Source organism: Nelusetta ayraudi, unplaced genomic scaffold (assembly GCF_046127955.1).
Source record: "Nelusetta ayraudi isolate G7.1 ecotype Tasmania unplaced genomic scaffold, CSIRO-AGI_Nayr_v1 ptg000004l, whole genome shotgun sequence".
In the NCBI taxonomy this organism is placed as follows: Eukaryota; Metazoa; Chordata; class Actinopteri; order Tetraodontiformes; family Monacanthidae; genus Nelusetta; species Nelusetta ayraudi.
In genome coordinates, this window is record NW_027466054.1 from 1,069,483 (window position 1) to 1,089,387 (window position 19,905).

Sequence of the window (19,905 nt, forward strand, 5' to 3'; positions counted from 1 at the left end):
AGCTAAAAGGAACAATATAATTTATTCGTATTTAACCTGACAATTGCGTGAATAAGTAAGCAACAAACCAAAATACATGAACAATGTTAACTTTAATACACTACACCAGCGTAAGTAGTTGATGTATGCAATTTCCCGGCACAAGTACAAAGGCGTCTCAATGGCTCGTCACCCGCTGCAGGAATCAATTTACTCCATGGGGTGGCAGGAGTGAAGTAAGCGTCCAAAGTGTGGAACTGCAGAAGAAGAGAGCAACCCGGCGACCGTGTAGCTCGCTGCCATTGATCGCTAAGTGCGAAGAAGAAACTCGGCGGTCTCACGCACTGTATACATCGGCGGGACACAAAGATATCACAGAAAGGTAAAGCCATCTATAATGACAATACTCTCGCGTTGTATGTATCCTGAGGTTGCTATCTTTTTTTTTTTTGAATTTCAAAATGTGTCGAACGCATTGTACTAGTCCCTGAATAGCAATAATAACTGATAAAAATGAAACGCTATTTTGTAGCTTCACCCCATGCGCATTACCATTAGCGCTAGCGGTTAGCCTGTTGCAATATCTTTATATTACAGATTCATAGCAAAGTTTCCTATTAAACACTAAATGGCCATTTGAAATGCATGATGGTAACTACTAAGTTAGGCGTATGGTTTGTCTAGAAATATACCGCACATTGCACATTACTTTTTCCCCCCGTTGGTGACCGTGAGTGCTAGCGTGTGTGCTAATGCTAGCGTTATGAATGAAGATGAAACGGAGAGTCCATTGTTTGGACGGACTCCTCTGAACTGGCTCACAAAGCAACTTTTTTGTTGGGGTTATCGTTGTGACTATTTTATCTACAAAAGGGATTTTTTAAAAATGGTGTAAATGCGTTCATGTTCGGTATCGAAACGTGAACACGCAAGTCGTACTATCTGCCTTATTTGCGGCCTGCTAAGCTACCAGAGAGTTTCTGAGGCGCTCACTTGGCTAAAAGCTCGTCGCCGAAATGATGTGCTTGCACACTGTCATGAATTAATGGATACTACCAGTCAAAAGTTTGGACACACATTCTCATGTTTTGTTTTTTAAATTATTAATAATTTAATAATTATATTAAAATTTTTCTACTTGATCTTTCCACTAAACATTCTACACTGCAGATAGATACTGAAGACATCAAAGTTATGAGCAAAATGCAGCAAAACAAACAAAAGAAAATACTTTAAATATGCTTTTTATGAAAGGTGACTATTTTGAAGAATTTAAATTTAAAACGTGTTTGAATAATTTTACACTTTTGTTTCCTCCATAATTCCATATTTGTTCATACATAGTTTTTATTGCCTTCATTGAGAAACTGCAATGACATTCAGGGGGTGCGTCCAAACTTTTGACTGGTAGTGTATTTAATGTTGTCCTCTCTTCCCAACGCATCTTGAAGTTTCAAAGCTAGTTATGAAGGGTATATATGGGATTAATTTTCGAATTTACCTTCCTTTTCAGATGGCTGAGACTGACGTTGATAATGAGCTTTTGGACTACGAGGAAGACGAGGAACCCCAGGGAGCCCCCGAGAGTGGGACCCCGGCGGCGAAAAAGAAAGAGGTGAAGGGTTCCTATGTGTCCATCCACAGCTCGGGGTTCAGAGACTTTCTCTTGAAACCAGAGCTTCTCCGTGCCATCGTCGACTGTGGTTTTGAGCATCCATCGGAAGGTGAGGAGACGTCCGAATATGATGTAATCATAGATTTTATTGTTTTGTTTTGAAACACCAATAGTTTATATTTCTCTTTGTTCTAATTTCAGTGCAGCATGAGTGTATTCCTCAAGCCATCCTGGGTATGGACATCCTATGTCAAGCCAAGTCCGGTATGGGAAAGACAGCTGTGTTTGTTCTGGCAACTCTACAACAAATAGAGCCTGTGGATGGTCAGGTAGGTGTTTCTCTTTGGCCCAGCGGCACATGATTATCAGAATCAGAAATAAAAGGTTGACACGGAGCTCCTGTTACAGGCCGCTATGCGTCCTGGCGCATGCGCACATGATTGCTTTGCAATACATGCTCTAAATTTTCAGGGGAGAAATACGTTATAGATAAAACATTCCATATGCAATGTGTTGCCTTAATTCTTTATTTGCTGTCAAAAGTCGGGCTGGTCACAGTCATATTTCAGCTTCAGTTTTGGATCCCCTGACCCTCAAAAAATGGATAATCAATATAAACTATTATAATGTGACACATTGTGGCGTTTCTAAAGTATTATCCACAGTGCAGTGGATTGGTGCATGGATGTAATGCGTGTTCTGTCAACTCCTCTGTTGTTAACGTCCACTGGTAGGCTGCTCAGAATAGAGCATTGTATAGCTGAAGTCACAGAACCAAAAGGTTTTGCTGTGATCAGAAAACTCAGGCATGGCTATGTGATTCAACACGATGTTACTGAAGTCGAAGCATCACAAACTTGAAGTTGTTCCACCTGGAGTAGAAGATGGATTGACTTGCTGATTTGGCTTTTTTTTGTCATTGAGAAATAATCTTAATAATAAACATTAAAAGTTGCTCAATTATTATTATTGTAATTTGAATGTGTTTGTGCTTTTATGAAAAAGGATTTCTTTTCAATTCAGTCAGTAAGTGTCTTTTGATAATTGGGACCTCAATGTCCTTTCAAGTAATGGTGGCCAGGATTTTTGCTCCACCTGTCAGCCTGAACGTTTGTTTGTTTTTGTTTTTCAGGTGTCCGTGCTTGTCATGTGCCACACCCGAGAGTTGGCCTTCCAGATCAGCAAAGAGTACGAGCGTTTCTCCAAGTACATGCCGACTGTCAAGGTGTCGGTGTTCTTCGGTGGCATGGCCATGAAGAAGGACGAGGAAGTGCTGAAGAAGAACTGCCCACACATTGTGGTGGGAACACCCGGACGCACCCTGGCGCTGATCGACAGCAAGATCCTCAACCTGAAGAACATCAAACACTTTGTGCTCGACGAGTGTGATAAAATGCTGGAGCAGCTGGGTGAGTGACGGACCAAATCGGCTCCTCAGAGTAGTAAAAAAAAAAGTGTGTGTGTGTGTGTGTGTGTGTGTGTGTGTGTGTGTGTGTGTGTGTGTGTGTGTGTGTGTGTGTGTGTGTGTGTGTGTGTGTGTGTGTGTGTGTCACACACAGTGAAGCAATCTGTAGCTTTTTTCTTCTTCAATATTCTGTGTACATTTAGCTTTCGCTGCTCATTTCAGATATGAGGCGCGACGTCCAGGAAATCTTCAAGATGACGCCCCACGAGAAGCAGGTCATGATGTTCAGTGCCACACTGAGCAAGGAGATTCGCCCCGTCTGCCGCAAGTTCATGCAAGACGTGAGTTGGTTCGAGATAAACATTAAACCGCCTGCGTGCGAGCGCGCCCTCCAATGGTCCAATGACTGAATTAGGTCATATAAGTTTGCTGTGTCATTAATGTTGACTTTCGCTATCATCATGAATTGTTTCAAGTAGGCTCGTTATTAACCTCTCCCTCAGTAATTTAAAGATGAAGACTGATTGAAGTCTTACTGTTGGTGGTGTAAGGTGGCAACTTACTAGAAGCAAGAGCCTTGCCTTGTATGTTCTCTCAGATATGAGAACCGTTTAACGAAGGAAACCCAAATAACTTATTTATGGGCAGTATGAGAAGCTTTTGCCAAGATAAAAATCAGAGATCAAACCAAATGTTACACACCGGATCTTTGTTTTACCACAGCGTAGCGCTCCAAAAAGTTCAACCTGCCTGATTGCATTTTTGAGACTTCTGTTAGTTCATCGTTTTGTTGAGACCCCCCTCGTAGCTTTGCCCACTTGTGGCTGTCAGTGTCATAAGTGTCCATATCAGAGGGGTAAAGTGATTCTCCCGGGCACGTCCCACTCGGTCAGGACGCTCGTCTGTCCTGGCTTTGCCGCTGCCCAGGAAAACAAGATTAGTCACTCACGCCTCACGGTGGACATCATATACACCGGATGGAAGCTCACACTTGGAACTTTTTTGTTATATTCTTGTTGTTCAGCCCATGGAAGTGTTTGTGGATGACGAGACCAAGCTGACCCTCCACGGCCTGCAGCAATATTACTGCAAGCTGAAGGACAGCGAGAAGAACCGGAAGCTCTTCGACCTGCTTGACGTGCTCGAGTTCAACCAGGTGGGCTGCTGTTGTCTAGGAAAAGTTCACAAAACATGAATATCAGGAGCCACTGAGCGTGTAGTCTGAGTACTGCTTGTTTCCTGTCAGGTGGTGATCTTTGTCAAGTCAGTGCATCGCTGCGTGGCTCTGTCTCAGCTACTGGTGGAGCAGAATTTCCCCGCCATTGCCATCCACAGGGGCATGGCTCAGGAAGAGCGGTAGGTGCATCTTCTTCTTCTGTTTTCTTGCAACTCAAACATCATTTAGTTGAGAAATCTTGCTGAACCCCATTTTCACTTGGCAACAAAAGCAGCTAATTTAGAGTCGTTAGAAACTCAGATGTGAAAACCGTTGACAGCTGTAGGTTTTTGGTGTCTCCCCCTCATGTCAAAACATTATTATTGTGGTGAAAACATTGTTTAAATCATCTTCAACACAAAACACTATGAATTTCTTTGACAGAAAAGTGCCACTTTAGACTTTTTGACTGCAATTTCTGTGATTTTTTTTGAAATTAGCATCTTTATCCTGCTCTACCTGCTTTTCATTTTTTTTGTCCACTTATTTCTCATTGTATTTTTTTTTTTATTGATTCCTCCCCGCAGGTTATCCCGGTACCAGCAGTTCAAAGACTTCCAGCGGCGAATCCTGGTTGCAACCAACCTGTTTGGCCGAGGCATGGACATCGAGCGGGTCAACATCGTTTTCAACTACGACATGCCAGAGGATTCTGACACGTACCTTCACAGAGTCAGTCCATCCACTATTCAGATCACTTCTGATCTATGCAGGTGGCCGCTGAAGGCGAGAGCTGCTTCTCAACCCAAACTATGTTTCTCTACTTTAGGTTGCCCGTGCCGGCCGGTTTGGAACCAAAGGCCTGGCCGTCACCTTTGTGTCAGACGAGACGGATGCAAAGACCCTGAATGACGTCCAAGACCGCTTTGAAGTCAACGTAGCAGAGCTGCCAGAGGAGATTGACATCTCCTCCTACAGTAAGTTATTTTCTTTTCCAAACTCCATGGACACAACTCTGCACATCTGCACATCCAGTCTTAGGAGCACAACAACACTCTCATTTTGTTGTTGGTCGAGTAAATGTAGATTGGGAATAGGTATGCAGTCGCATAATTTAAAGTTTTTTGTTGGGGCATGAAACATTTAAGTGTGTAGTTTCCAGCAAAGAAATAGCAGCTGAAGTGAATATACATTTTGACCTGCACATTGATTGTATTAAAAGCAGCAGCAGCAGTACGTCAGTTGTTGGCTAAATCCATGCATTGGTCTAACGTTGCACAATCTCTTCCATTTTTTTTTTTCATTGCAGTTGAACAGTCCAGATGAGTGCGAGGTCTTCCCAGTGAAGATCGTGTGAACCTCGGTGTTGCTGTACGTTGTTAGAGGGATAAAAGTCTTCAGTTTAATTTTAAACTCTGCTACCATAAATGTTCAAAGTTCCTAATCTGAAAACTTTTTTTTTTAATCCTGTCTTTGCAGAGTACTTGTTTAGTGTGTTTCTTGTTAAAAACCATTGATATGCTCCCTCGGTTGCAGAAATAAAGTTTTTATACCTTATTTAAAGGTGGTTGGTATTTTTTGTACTTTCTTGAACGTTAATAAACAGTATTAGTATACAACAATGAAAGCACGTGTTCATGTTATTTTCCTCACAGGCAGAGGGCGCAATTGCATCAGCGGAAGTAGTAAACCTGGCACCTTGAACTGACTGCCTTGTTTAAAACCGCATGTCTGACACTTGAGCTCTTGTGCTCATTCTTTTAAATAGAATCTTGATACCCTGAGGTTTCTGCTCACCAAAATATTTTAAGGTCCCATGTTGAGCTGTTTTCAGATCCCAAAAGTTCATCTCAGACTCCAGCGAGGTGCCGTGGCACAATCGATAAAACACAAGTTTTTGACGAGACCTTTAGCTCCTGATAAACAATGCTTTGTTTTCCACTATATTTTTGGAAGGTGAGAAAAAGGAATTTCAAGGGCAGAGTGAACATTAATAAGGCTGTCACATCCCAGGAGAGGTTTCAGTACCCTTTGTGACATCACAAAGGGTCCATTTCCATAAGTGAATGTGTTTGACATTGAAAAGTGGAGAAACCCACAGGTAAAGAGTTACTTCATCTATCGGGACTTTATTGACAGGTTGGAGAGCGGCGGCTATGTCAGTTTTGCATAATGCGATACCTTTATGTGACATTTGGATCCAAATAAAGAAAGTATTTACAGATAAAACCGTGATCCAAAAACAATTTGCCATACAGGTTTGTGTAAGACATTTCAAAAAGTGTCATTAAAATGCACAATCAGTTGGCATTGGTCCATGCTCGTCATCCCCAGAAAAACCTATCACGCAGTCCATGGAAAACTGGGTCATTCCCTGCTGCCTTGTTGTGCTTGATTGCATGCAATAAAGTCCTCACGGTGCTGAATTGTCACATATAAATAGTTCATCCAGTGGGATTCACCGGCAATAGCGATTATAACTACTCCAATCTGCAAAAATCAGTCTTCTGCTCGTCAAAGATTGATGGGACATCCATCATTGCAGCCACTCGGTGCGCAACGCTGCGGTCAAAAGTTGCAAAAGTTTCAGTGCTTTTTAAAAAAAAAAAGTGCTCTGTTGCTTGTTCTCTCCATTGGTGAGGGTCTCGAAGGAAACAAACAAACAAAAAAAACAGCTTCAGGACTCCTGATCTAGGTCCTCCGTCTGTTCGAACGGGAGAGTTTGGGAGTACAGTCTGCTCCAGTCACAATAATACTACAACAAGGTGTCTAATAATAATAATGGATTGGATTTATATAGCGCTTTTCAAGGCACCCAAAGCGCTTTACATTGAACTGATTATTCATTCACACTGGTGGTGGTGAACTATGAGTGTAGCCACATCTGTGCCAAGACCACCACTCAACTTCCACTCACATTCGTCAGAGGCAATGTGGGTCAAGTGTCTTGCCCAAGGACACAACGACAGACTGGGATGGAAAGGGATTTGAACCGCCAACCTTTCTATCAGTGGACAACGCGCTCTACCTCCCGAGCTACAGTCGCCCCCGAGTGTCTATTGGGTAATGAGCCGAGGCGAAACCCAGTCAGATGGGAGCCTGTGGTCTTCAACTCGCTTCAACAGGAGCCCGATGGCGAAAAACACAATAATAAAAATGGCCTTGAAGCATCTTAATAAAAGAAGAAAAAACACCTTTAAAAAAATCCGCACGGCTAGTCTGCAAACTTGTGCGTGTCCCCGTACATCCAGTGCTGCGGGGGCAGCGCCACTTCGTTGAGGTGGCCGCAGTCCTCGCTGCACTTGCACGACTGGATGAACATGGCCGACCTCCGGAAGCGCTCGCCGTCCGGGCACACGAAGGTCACGGGCACGGTGCGCGTGCGGCGCGGCGAGCAGCAGCGGCGCCCGTCCGTGCACATGCCGCAGTAGTTGGGCCGGTAGCGGCGGACGCTGGTGCACTCGCCGTAGGTCAGGTGGATGGGCGTCGCCGCCTTCTGCGTCTGGGAGCACTTCCTGCCTCTCTGCGGAAACGAGAGCGACAGCGGGGGGGTCAGAGTCGAGTCTTTGCTGCATGTTTCACTGGCCTCGGGAAGAAACCCAAGACTCGTGAGCACCAAATTTGATGAAATTAGATGAATAGTAAGTAGGTCATAAAATAGCTGGATTTTCATCAAAAACACACACAAAATTACAATTTTAAGTACATCCGATATATATATGTATATATATATATATATATACATATATATATTTTTTAAAGACGATTTATGGGATTTATGTTTTAATCATTTTATTTCCGTTGCTTTACACGGTTTTCTCGTGCACAGGGTCGACTCGAGCGCAGTCCTGTTTTGTTTCCCTACACAGATGAAAGGTTGACACTATTCTGATGTTTCTGATTTGTTGTCCTGTCAAGTTCGGAATTGCAGGAAAAATTGGCGAAAAGAGATAGCGCAGATAGTTAGACAAATTGCGCAAAATTGTAAATGGTTGCATTTTCAATGGGGTTTTCATTCATTCATTTTCCATACCCACTTCTTCCCAAGCACAGGGTCAGCTGACCCAGCTGTCATTGGGTAAAGGCAGGGTGACACCCTGGACAAGTCGCCAGTTCATCGCAGAAGGTCCCAGGCCTGGAATCGAACCCACAACCTGCTTGCTGTGAGGCGGCAGCGCTAACCACTGCGCCACCATGTTACCCCGCAATGGGGTTCATGGAGTGCTACATTAACTGTTAAATGGTTGGTTTAGCGGGCATATTTTTGCAGAAAATGTGATTGATTTTGCTGATTTGAGAGACAGTTCTGCTGCCTCTCCGAATGAATCTGATTTATGGCTTGTTCAACCTTGTTATGGCTGTTGTTTGTTGTCGTTGCTTTGAGTGCTGCTGGGAACTGTCGAGTCTAAACAGCTGAGAACTTTATTTACAATTTAGAAAAGTAATCAAAACGTAATCATCACATTACTTTGCCAAAGCAATTGAAATAGTTACACTACTTCTACATTTTCATCGGCCAACTTGTAATGGCAACCAACTACATTTGCAAAGTCACCTTCCCAACACTGGGTCTCACTGAGATGTGTGAAACCGCAGCAGCTTCTTCGAGTAACTCGTGTTTAAACGGACTGTTTGTGTAACTTATAAGGGTCGACTCCTGCCACCGTTCTTGACTGCGAGGGTTTAATTGCAGAGCAGAATAAAGAACTGGGAGGACTAATATAGACACACCGCTTTCCTGGACACTCTGAGTACACAGATGGGGCCTAGCCATGGACAGTTGCTTGGCAGGAATGCTGGGGGTGTTGGGTGTGTGGGCGAGAAGGTGCGGGGGGTTACGACTATATTTAAAAAGGCGCCTGCCTGCCACCGAAGCGTCGCTGAGTAAATCAGCGCTGCCTTGCTCCCAGTGGATGTAGCGCTTCCCTAAAGTGCCACTGAGATAATCTCTGTCCTTGAAGCAGGCATAAAGATGGCTTAAACTCTAAGACATCGTTCGACCCCCCCAAAAAAATCTAATTTTCATTGTGAAACACAAGTGAAATTTCTACGAAAATTTCGACAAAGTACAATTGCAATTTGCAGGCATTTCCATTGAGTGTTGTGAAGCACATAAGCCATAATTCTTGTCAAATCTCCTCCCCATGAGACCCCACTTTGAGGAGGACGGAGGGACAAAACATTTTGTATTTGCACTTGAAGTGAACGTCCCCGTCCGGTAACTTGTAAATGTGAAAAAAGTGTTTCCATGACACTTTTGCAATATACCTTATATCGATACTTCTGAAAAACCACCTCATGAGAGCGTCAAAACCTTTTACAGGTTTTTGAGAGGTTTTTTAAAGTTTAGTTGTTTCCATTACCAGTTTTTTATTGCCATATTTAGGTTTTGTGCAATTCTAGGGGTCATGGAAATGCAGCTATTGAGACGTTCTCCACCCAGATTCCTCAAAGAGCCACGGAAAAGGTGTGAAAAACAATACCCTGCATCCTCAAGGAGAAAGAAGAAAAAGAGGAAATAATTGCTAGTGTTATCCAACGCTGCCGTGAGCTTCACTTGCGAGAAATGTTGTTGTGACTGGGGAAAGCCGCGGATATTCGGCCTATGTGAGGCATCTGGCCCGTGTCAGTTTACTTCACCTTGGTGGGGGCCGTCAGGCCCTGGCACGGCCGCACGGTGCAGATCCTCGTCTCGCTCTCCAGCTTGCAGCGCGGGTTCTTGTTGGTGACCCGGGAGGAGACGCCCATGCCGCAGCTGCGAGAGCACGGGGACCAGTCGGTGGTCTGGACCGGACACTTCCTCTCTTCTTTGGGGTGGCTCCACTCTGAGGGGTGTCGGACACACGAGACCAATCATTAACATGGGCTAGGTTGTTACTTCCTCAAGACCTCAGGGGCCTGTTAAGAGGAATGCGAGGTCAATCTTGGGGGACCGCAGAGGGATTAACAGATTAGAGGGGCAGAATCACCATTCTGGAGACTCAGGGGTGTTTAAATCTACTGTATACATTTCCATTCTGTGTTCATGATAACAGTGTGTTAACCGTGTGCCGTGTTTCAAGGTCTGTCAGTTCAGTGGACAGCACAACTTTAGTTTTTATTTGCATTATCTCAGCATTAAGTCACGCCTATCTGTAGTACTGACGACAGTGACGACGATATTGGTTATAACAAGACTTTACCCTCGTCACGTAACATTATTGCTGTAGATAATAATGCTATATCAAGAACTGGAACCACCATCATTGGTCAGCCTTTCTCAGCCACAGTCAAGCTGGCAAAACCTGAACACCCTTTTTTATTTTTGTAGAGAATAATTTAATTCTCTTGACTTTTTAAAATGGAATTATTTAATTCAGTGTCAATCAAGATACCAATGACTGCATACAGGTTGGTGACTATTTCGAAGTTGAGATTGAAATGATGTGTTCTTTGACTGTTCCAGCATCTGCTTGTTTTTTCTGGGCGGCAAACCTGCAACTACCACCAATGAGTATGTAGCGTCAACACGCGGCAAGGTCCTCACAGAGCGCCATGACTCAGCTGAGGCGGTGCCAAGCCCTTAATAAGAGGTCTGCCAGACTTTGCCGGATGTCTCGGCTCCGCCGAGTGCAATTTTCTAGTTTCTCACGATGGCACAGTGTTCACAGAAGGGACGCGAAGGTGGCGAAAAATGCTACGTTTGCGCATTCCTGTAGGGTGAGCGAGATATAAGAGTGGGCAAAATTGTCAGTTTGAGCCATGTCGGATGGCTTCCTCTCCTCAGTCTTTTCCTCACCGGGTAGGTGTTTAAAACCGTGCTCGCTCTCCCAGCCGCTGGTCCTGACGTCTGCAGTCTGGTCGGGCAGCTCGTTGTCAGGTCGGGGTTGCCAAGAGCCGGGTAGGTGCTGCCGTGTCGGAGGTACCTGGCGTACGAGACAAGACAAGAGTGTCACGCCCCTGCGGCCGCCGTGGCAACACTATCGCAGGGTGACTGCAGGGCACTGTGTACAGAGACGACATGGCGTCCTCATCTGTGGGCAACGGTGCCAAACAAGACGCGAGAACAATTCCTGATATCATGTTTTGACAAAACTTTGCGTGCCGAGTTTGAAATACAAACAGTTGCTGTTCAGAGCAGAAGAATCCAAAAAGTCCCTTCCTTTGTAAGTATGATAATATTTACCCTTTAAGCCAAACATAAAACAATCCAATCAAACCACAAGTAAAAATGTGACAAAATTTGATGTTCTTTAAAGTTAAAGCTAACTTTGTTTTGGTATTCTGAGGGAATTCCACAGTGCGACACTGTTCTGACGCCAGTTAGGACCAGGGGTGAAGCTACACGGTAGACACAGTGGGGGGATCATTTGACAAAAGGCCTCACACTTCACCAATACAGCAAACAAGACGCTCAAAGAAGAAGTTTAAAGTAACACTAAACCTGATCCTCGAACAGTACAAACAGGCTGATAGAGGTTTATTATCAAGATTAACATTGGTGAATATTTGTTGTCCTAAAATTCATAGGGATGACGACAGGCCCACTGTTATGAGGTCACCCTGAAAACATTTAACAAAACCCCTCCAAAAAACTAAAGTGACATTAGTGTGACAATTTACCTCCGCCACTGTTTCGACCAGGCATGGGCAAACTACGGCCTGGGGGCCATATTTGAGCATTTTAATCTGGCCTGCCAAACTTGAAGAAATGATATTAATAGAAAGTAAGACAGCTGTATTTCATCCATTTTTCAGTGTTTTAAGAGTCATTTCAGTAAAGAGCTAAATATTGTGGGGCTTCACAGACATTTTGTTGTAACGCTTTTGTTCATTTTCAGTTGACGTTGAAACACACGTTCTCTACATATCCCATCATATTTTCCTCCTATGAGATGGCTCACCAAAACACTCCATCCATCTGCTCCTGCTCCGGCCCCTCTGTCACATTTCAGAACCCATTGCGGCCCCACCAGTCAAAATTTGCCCACCCCTGGTTTCGAACAAACTCCATTTTCCCTTTAAGGTTCCTTCCCGCAGTGGAGCTGACCTTGTGCTGAGGTGGCAGACTCCAAGTTCCCCTGTGGCAGTCCACACTGAAGCAGCACTGGCCGGGGATGCGGACCAGTCGTGGGTAAGGGCAGGACGGCGACGCCGGCGGCAGCTTGTTGTCACAGAGAGGAGCGCAGCCCACGGCGCCGTCGATGCACGTGCACTGGTGTTTGCAGCCGGCGCGGAAACCCTCGCCGTTCTGGTAAATCCGGCCGTTGTACTCGCATGTGCGTCCCTCCGACTTAGCTGAGAAAGAGACGATTTGAATAAGAAGGTTTCACGGTGGACAAAATAAATGAGTCAAGTCAGTTTCCACATGTTTCCATGGACGAACCTCACTCACTGGGCATCTAATAGAGACTGACATTTACAAGCGGCACCGTGCAATAATCTTGGAATGTTTGAGTCAAAGGTGAGTTGGGAGATTCTGAGCAGAACAGTCCCTGCATGTCAAGCTTGTCTTCTCAGGACGTGCTTTAGAGTTTTAAGGCCACCATTAGAGTCTCTCTCTCTCTCTTTCTCTCTCCCTGTCTTAAAGTAGAAGGGTTGAGTTCAGGCAACTGGACTTGTTCTTGTGATCTTGAAGACGATTCGCTTCTCATCCAAAAGGCTTCTTCAGTCTTCAACGTCTTCAAGATCACAAGAACAAGTCCAGTTGCCCGAACTCAACCCTTCTACTTTAAGATGACCTGGATGACTGAGAACCTTCACAGACATCTCTCTCTCTGTCTGTCTGTCTCTCTCTCTGTCTCTGTCTCTCTGTCTCTGTCTCTCTCCCACCTTGCAGCACATTGTTAACAGGCATCCACCGTGGGAGTCGTTTTTCACATTTACAACGAGCTCCTCCTGAGCAGGACTGACACAATGATGGCTGGCACGCTGCAGCGGCATGCGCCACACAAAGATCGAAAGGTCAGGTGAAATCAGTAGGCAGCGTCAGTGTCAGACACCTTGTCTCCGGGGCCATGGAAGAAACCACTATTCATAGTTAGTGGGGCAATGTTGGCCGGACACACACGGATGTATTTTTACCCTTGAAACCTCCCACCACTGCCTGTATTAAAGCACCGTACTGATGAAAAGACACAGCGGCTTCTTCCTGGAGGTGAAATGCAGCTCACAGTCTAAATATCTCTGCTCTTCACCCGTTCCCTCACCTCGCCCTCAACTCCCTCTTGCACAGAGAGCGAAAACGCACTGGAGTCAAATTCCCTGTTTGCGCGTGTACCAACCTGACCAAACAAACAAGCTTGATTCAGATTCCTGGCTGCCGATTTCAGCAAAGAGAAGCAAGGAAAAAAAAAAACTCCCAAAAAGTGAAGATGGGTGAGTTCCCTTCGTCCCGGCCGCCCTCTCACCTCGACAGATGCCCCAGGCCACCATCACGTCATTGCCGTAGTTGCACTCCAGCCCTTTGTGGTGGTCACAAGGTCTGGCGGGGCCGCAGTCCTGGTTGAGCTGCGCTGCGCACACCTTGCAGCACCCGCATCCATCCATCACCGCGCTGACACCCGGGGGGCAAAGCTCAGGCTCCTCGGGGCACTCACACAGTGCTGGGCAGCCAGCGGTCACCTGAACAATGGTAATCACTCAATCAATAGTCCACACTGTCATTACCTGTTGAATTTAATATTGTATTTTTTTGTTTTTTTGTTAAAGAAGAAACAGGTGTGTCCAAACTTTTGACTGGTAGTGTATGTGATTGTGTCCTGTGTGAGGAAGAATAGAAATGACTCCCACAACGACGTGATGGCTAATGGGAGCCTAATAAATAAATAAACAAACAGTGAGGTGAAAACCTTGTGGCCTCATTGAAGGAGTGACAGAAGAGAGCTGAGCTTCTGCTGGAGGAACAGAGGTGCATCCTAATGGGAAGGAAGGTTTGGACTTACAAACATTCCTCATTCCTTTCAGTTATTTTGTGAAGAAAGCGCCGCCGCTTGTTTGCATGCGTGCAACTCCGGTGACTGCCGGCCGCTGAGGCCCCCGAGCGTCTAGACGCTTCAGTCGCCTGCCGCCTCCCTGCTTTGAGTCATCACTTTGCACTAGCGCCAGCTTGTTCCACTTTGTCGGATTTAATGTGTTACTGCACTTTAAATAGGCAGGACAGGAGTAGACATGCCGAAAGGCCAAACGCCTCCAGAGCAACTATTATTGTTATCAGGCAGAGTGTGATAACCCCACCTTGACTCTTTTTGTTTCCCTTTCAAACAAACTTTTGGGAATCCAGACAGACGCCTTCATGATTATTGCTTTGAAATAAATTCTCTGAGGGTTAATTATTATTTGAGAGGGTTTTTCCTGATATGACAGTCGAGATGTTTCCGCCTCATGAACTTTATGGTCAGAATAAATTTCATGACAGGTTTGATATAATTTGAAGATATAATTTCACACTATATAGAGAGTCATTTGAGGAGTAGTGTATACATGTATGTATGTATACATGTATGTATGTATGTACGTACGTATGTATATCTATATTTTTTTTTCTCCCCCCCCCCTCCAAGATATCAGTCTCAGCTGCGAGCTCCTGCCCAGGTTTTAAACTTACCTGCGTGATGACGGCTGTTGTCAATACAATCAGGTAGATCAGAAACGCCATGTTTCGTCCGAAAAAATAAAATAAAAAATAAATAAATACAAAAATATATATAAATAACGGGTGAGGGTGAATGTTGTCTACCCAAAACTTCTAAATCGAGCAAACGCCTGTTGAACTGGCGAGGTTGTATTATTCCCTCCGCGGACTGAACCTTGTTTTTTTCTGCCGAGCTGCGCGTCTCTCAACCCGGGTTATAATCTCTGCGCCTCCCTCCGGGCCACGCCCCCATTCATATTTCCGACCAATCCGCGCCGCGGCCTCGGCCCAAAGCATTTCCTGAAGGGGCGCGGCTGCGCGCCAGCGCCAGGCTGTTGATTGGTGGCAGCCCCGCGATGAATGCGGCCATTCATAAAAATCGCAGGGCAGCACCGTATTTATTTAATGGTTGAAAAAAAAAAAAAAAAAAAAAGGAATAATAAAAAAGACCCGTAACTGCCGCTTTCAAGTCACATTCCTGCCTTTGTGGCGACCACTCTCCCCAGCACTGAGTCAATATATTCAGCTGGGCCAGACAGCACCAACAAGAAATCCACCCCTGGGGGAAAAAGGAGGAGGAAGAGGTTTCTTTTGTGGATGAATTCCCTTTGCTTTTTCAGACAGAGGCAGCGTTTAAGGGCAGGAATTAAAGCAAGGGCGAATTAGACAAATCGCTCTATAATAGTGGCTGAGTGAAAGTGAGAACACAACACTCTTCCTCGCCTGTTCCCATCACAACCTGAAAAAAAGACAAAGTGTGTTTCCATGGTTCTGAAAGGAGTGTCTGGACTGTTTGCTTTCTGCCAGAGCCTGGTCTTGAATTCAGGTGGGCCTGCCTGCCTCTCGCCACCTTTCCTGAGCGCACGGCGCTGACATGGGAACACGATCGCTCGGAAAGAATGGTGTGAAAGAAGGATTATTGTTTTTAAGGGCAGCTCATATGAGGTTTGGCCTCCTCTACTCCTCCTTCTCCACCTCCTCCTCCTCCACCTCCTCCTCTTCCTCCACCTCCTCCTCAGCTGTCTTCCTTTTCAGCCGCAGCTTCTCAGACACACCTGTATCAATACAGAAGCTATTTGATGAAAGAAATGCGATAGGCAGAGCTGTGAAAGTCAGGCACCCACTCCCTGCATATTTTTTGTATAAGCTATGGGCTAAAAGCTAAACAGGTGTCACAGCTATGAATTGTTTTGCCCTTATTAAAATACCACACTGCTTTAAGGACAAAAATGAAAATCCTACCTATCTAAAGATGAGTCGAATTAGAGTTTAGATACTGGAATTGGTTCTTGCCTGTCTGAAGACCTTTCATCCAACTTGCTTCCTCAATTCTAATTGTGGTTTAGGGAGTCTGTTTAAACTAAGTATGCAACACCCTGCAGGTGGCCCTATACACAAACTGGTTGTTTTGTTGCCACTTTATTATGCCAAGAGGTAACAGTTCAATGTTTCTCATGCCCCTGTGTGTTTTCACTGAAGAATAATCCTTTGTGGCCCATGGCACTTTGGCGGGTCTCATCTGAATCCTTTTACAGTTGCTGATGTATGAGCACGTAAGAGAAGAAAATGACTAACAGGCACACTAAACAGTTCAAGCTGTTTATCTTTCCCGGTCCTGCTCAAGTTGTTGGAAAAAAAACAACATCCATTTTTGATGTAGTTGGCTTGACTTTCATCATCGCAAACCTAATGTTTTCCTCTCCCTGCCTTTCAGCGATGACATTCCCATAAGAACATTTCAATTGGCAGTCCTTGAACCTGTCAAGGCAAAAACAAACTTTATCCAGGTAAAGCTGAGCTAACTCCTCTTTTGAGTTATGTAACCCTTTAGGAAGCCTTGGCAGAGGCCTCTTCAAGTAGAAACTTATGAAAATGACTCGTTCTGCTGACAGGAAGCAGGACAAAAAAATATTGACTGAAAAAACAAATCCTGGGGATTATTTGATTTTGTACATTGTGATAAAGAAGGATAAAAAAAACATCACTGTCAGTTTGAGCAAGGCAGACTTGAGGTTGGAATTTAACACCACAAGGAGGGTTCGATCTCTGGGCCTGAAGATTTTGTCTGCGCGTCTGTCTAAGCTCTCTTCGGGTTCTCCGGCTTCCCTCCCCAGTCCAAGGACACGTGTGGGAGGCTTTTTGGCAACTCCTAATTATCTGTAGGTGTGAATGCTGCTATGAATGGTTATTTGTCTTTGTGTTGACCTTGTGATAAACTGGTGATTTGTCCAGGGTGTCACCCCAACTTCGCTTGAAGCCAAGCTGGGATCAAGCAACCCCTGAAACCCCTGGTGCAGGATAAGCGGTGACAGAAAATGGTTGCATAGAAATAAATGTAAGAGCAAAGTAATGAAAACTCACACAAACCCAGCCCTGCCGACAGACCCCGCCCTCCCCCGTGAATTACCGACTTCCTTTAACTGCAGCCTTTATTTGTCTTTGCCAACTTTTCTGTTTGGTTAGACCTCACTTACAACTAGTGTTCATTTTTCTTCTGCAGATGCCTGTTTGACTGGTGTTTCCCGAAAGAAAGAAAAAGCAGAGAGGTTGAGGACAGAAGTCATGACTCTTAATTTAAAAAAGGGAAACCACCCCAGGAAGCTGTCAGTCATAGACCTAATGGTGTGACCGGGCAGACAAAGTCACGGACCATCTATTTTAATCCTTCACTGCTCTCCAAATGGGGACCTCCCAAAATCCTCAGACTGCTTCTGTTTTCAGCCTCTCCACTGATGTTGAACAAGATAATCCGAGGGCTGACAAACTTGAAAAACTGTGCAATGAGGCAATGAGATGGACAATCTTTTTCTTTTGTTTTAGACAACTATTGAAACAGTGCAGTTTTTTTTGGTCTGATATGGAATAAAACAGAACTGTTGCATACTAAAGAACTCTCTCTCTTTCTTGACCAGTACATTCCCTGTAATGAGATGGACAACCTCATATGAATTTTATTCAAAATCAAGGAGGAAGTCTGCAATATTCCCACCTCAGCATTATTTCATAAGTTAAGTTATTAAGGTAATTAAATCTTAAAATACAAAAACAGATAAATAAAACAAACAATGAACTATCCTCTTCCTAACAAAAGTGGTCATTTTTTACCACTGCTGAACGTCAGCAGCACAAATCCATATTATCCAAAGTTTCAAATCTTTCAGAGTATATCTATAATTACAAACTTACACAGCAAAGCCCTTTAACAGGAGCCATGTACCCCAGATGTCCTCTAAGGTGAAAAATAGCCAACCAAATGAATGGAGCAATAACAGCAATAACAGCATATATTGAAGTCATGCTCACAGTCTTGAAAATGTGGTGATGTCAGAGGGTTTAATGGCCAGATATTTCCTGACATGGTCTGTTACTTGAAAGGAAAGGGTAAAACCCCTAAAACATCAAGGAGAGTGCAGCTTTATAGGATGGGACTGATGTTGGAAAACAGGAAACACACAAAGAAGAGAACAGGGTGTGGGGTTGCAGAGGGAGGGAAGAAGAAAGAAACAGCAACGCGGTGGAGGAGGTGTGTATATCCAAGTGTGAGTGTGTGTGTGTGACAGGTGTTTCATGGTAAGGGAGTTTGTTTTGTTAAGGGGAGGAGTGAGCAAGTACCCTGCTGCTGGGTACAGGCTGGCTGGACGTGGGTCTGGCAGACTGCTATTTCACACAAAAACACACTGCTGGTATTTTAGCCCATACCTCACTGAAGGTCACATGGACCAAATTACACGAAAGCACGGCCATATACTTTAAAATACATATACACACACAGGGGGACACGGAGAATTTGGGTGTTACATAAGATATTTCCAATGCAATTATCCAAATGGGAGCGTGAAATTGAGCCGGAGGAGAAAAGTCGTGAGAGGAAAGGGAGGAAGAGAGTGAAAGTTGTGGTGACAGGGTGATTAAAGGGCTCTCAATGGTGCCACAGTGAAGAGAGGCAAAGGGGTGTGGAAACCCTGTTTGCATTTAAAGTCACAGAAAGGACCAAAGAGTTTGACCATGTGTGCGGTTATAAATAAAGTACTGACTACGTCTCCCAGAGACAGAAAAAAAAAGTGTCAGCGTGTGGGACTTTCGCACGTGTCCCTCTTTAAAAATGCTCATATATTATTATAATGTGTAATGGGACACGTGCTAAATCTGGAATTGCCATTTGGTCTCTGCGTTAATGAAGTGTTAAGTTTAAACTCGCCAAGCATTATAAAGTTACATAAGAGAGCAGGACTCAGCCTCCCAGAACCGGAAAAGACTGACCTTGGATCAGGGCTTTGGGTGCCGTTCCTCCCCCTAGTGGAGCAGCCGGTCACAGGTCCCAGCCTGCAAACGTGAAAACAAGGACACTGACTGGTGAGAATAACCTGGGTAAATTCTAAGAGTGTTAATCCCAACACAAATGTTCAATTAGGAGACACAATAACTATTCATCTTTAAACCAATTAACCCTTTATTTTTTTTTTTACAGGCCCACTTGGGCCTCAGTGTTCTATCTAGTAGCCACTGTTCCCTGAGAACACATCCAAGAATGGATTCCAATGTCTGCTTTTGGTTTCCTCACATTCCAAAAAAGGTAACCGAGAGAACTGACTTTGGAGTAAATATCCATAAATTCAAATTATTTTTCTGTACTGTTGTTCTACTTTTCTGTACGTGTTATTTTGCTAAACCATCACTGTAGCCTGCCAGAATTGGGAAGCAGTGTAAAAATGTAACAATGTACACATTGTCATTAAATTGTCATTCATGTAATTTTTGAAGTGACTGTTTCCTAAACCAAATCATCGATAACTTTTTGTTAGTTAAATATTTTTCACAAGAAATGTGAAGAATATACTGAGATAGACTTGTACTTTCCTTTTTTGCCCACAAGATGGAGCAAAACACCGCGAATATGGTTAAGTATTTTAGCAATCGCTTTTCGTTACGGAAACCTTATTGGAACTAATCACTCCTCCAGTCAATGTCGAAACTAACTTTTATAGTTGCGCCGCTTAAAGACAGCAACCAGGCACACACGCTGTTTTACCATGCATCGCATCTAATGCCATGAATTGGGGTTTTACGGGAAAAGTTAAAAGTGCATAACTTTTTGCTGTCTTTTCTCATTAATGTATCGTCAACCTCTCAAACTCCCA

The 19,905-nt window shown here is 44.3% G+C and overlaps 2 protein-coding genes and 1 long non-coding RNA gene across 3 annotated transcripts; 1 reads left to right on the plus strand and 2 right to left on the minus strand.

Annotated features, from left to right (window-relative positions):
• Positions 1 to 206: 206 nt before the first annotated feature.
• On the plus strand, positions 207 to 5,712 carry LOC142899145 (ATP-dependent RNA helicase DDX39A). The gene is made up of 10 exons (XM_076042603.1): positions 207 to 361; positions 1,493 to 1,703; positions 1,796 to 1,923; positions 2,727 to 3,003; positions 3,222 to 3,340; positions 4,024 to 4,155; positions 4,246 to 4,355; positions 4,743 to 4,887; positions 4,985 to 5,132; positions 5,465 to 5,712. Exons 2-10 carry the CDS (start codon positions 1,493 to 1,495, stop codon positions 5,479 to 5,481), a joined length of 1,287 nt encoding a protein of 428 aa, XP_075898718.1. The 5' UTR covers positions 207 to 361; the 3' UTR covers positions 5,482 to 5,712.
• LOC142899158 (uncharacterized) lies at positions 2,705 to 3,896 on the minus strand. Its single transcript, XR_012928701.1, has 2 exons — positions 3,698 to 3,896; positions 2,705 to 3,371 (listed from the first exon to the last, which is right to left on the minus strand). It is a non-coding gene; the product is annotated as an uncharacterized LOC142899158 (long non-coding RNA).
• A 1,047-nt stretch (positions 5,713 to 6,759) lies between the features above and the next one.
• On the minus strand, positions 6,760 to 14,966 carry LOC142899150 (CCN family member 1-like). Its single transcript, XM_076042616.1, has 6 exons — positions 14,741 to 14,966; positions 13,545 to 13,758; positions 12,185 to 12,432; positions 10,934 to 11,060; positions 9,796 to 9,980; positions 6,760 to 7,678 (listed from the first exon to the last, which is right to left on the minus strand). Exons 1-6 carry the CDS (start codon positions 14,789 to 14,791, stop codon positions 7,370 to 7,372), a joined length of 1,134 nt encoding a protein of 377 aa, XP_075898731.1. The 5' UTR covers positions 14,792 to 14,966; the 3' UTR covers positions 6,760 to 7,369.
• Between the last annotated feature and the right edge of the window lie 4,939 nt (positions 14,967 to 19,905).

Excerpts from the sequence above, each read along its gene's own strand:
- LOC142899145 (XM_076042603.1), top strand. The coding sequence starts at position 1,493 with ATGGCTGAGACTGACGTTGATAATGAGCTTTTGGACTACGAGGAAGAC. Across the intron at positions 1,924-2,726 it reads TAGAGCCTGTGGATGGTCAG|GTGTCCGTGCTTGTCATGTG; the intron begins GTAGGTGTTTCT and ends TTTGTTTTTCAG. Across the intron at positions 4,888-4,984 it reads CTGACACGTACCTTCACAGA|GTTGCCCGTGCCGGCCGGTT; the intron begins GTCAGTCCATCC and ends TCTCTACTTTAG.
- LOC142899150 (XM_076042616.1), bottom strand. The coding sequence starts at position 14,791 with ATGGCGTTTCTGATCTACCTGATTGTATTGACAACAGCCGTCATCACG. Across the intron at positions 13,759-14,740 it reads CAACAGCCGTCATCACGCAG|GTGACCGCTGGCTGCCCAGC; the intron begins GTAAGTTTAAAA and ends ACCATTGTTCAG. Across the intron at positions 12,433-13,544 it reads GGCCTGGGGCATCTGTCGAG|CTAAGTCGGAGGGACGCACA; the intron begins GTGAGAGGGCGG and ends TCTCTTTCTCAG.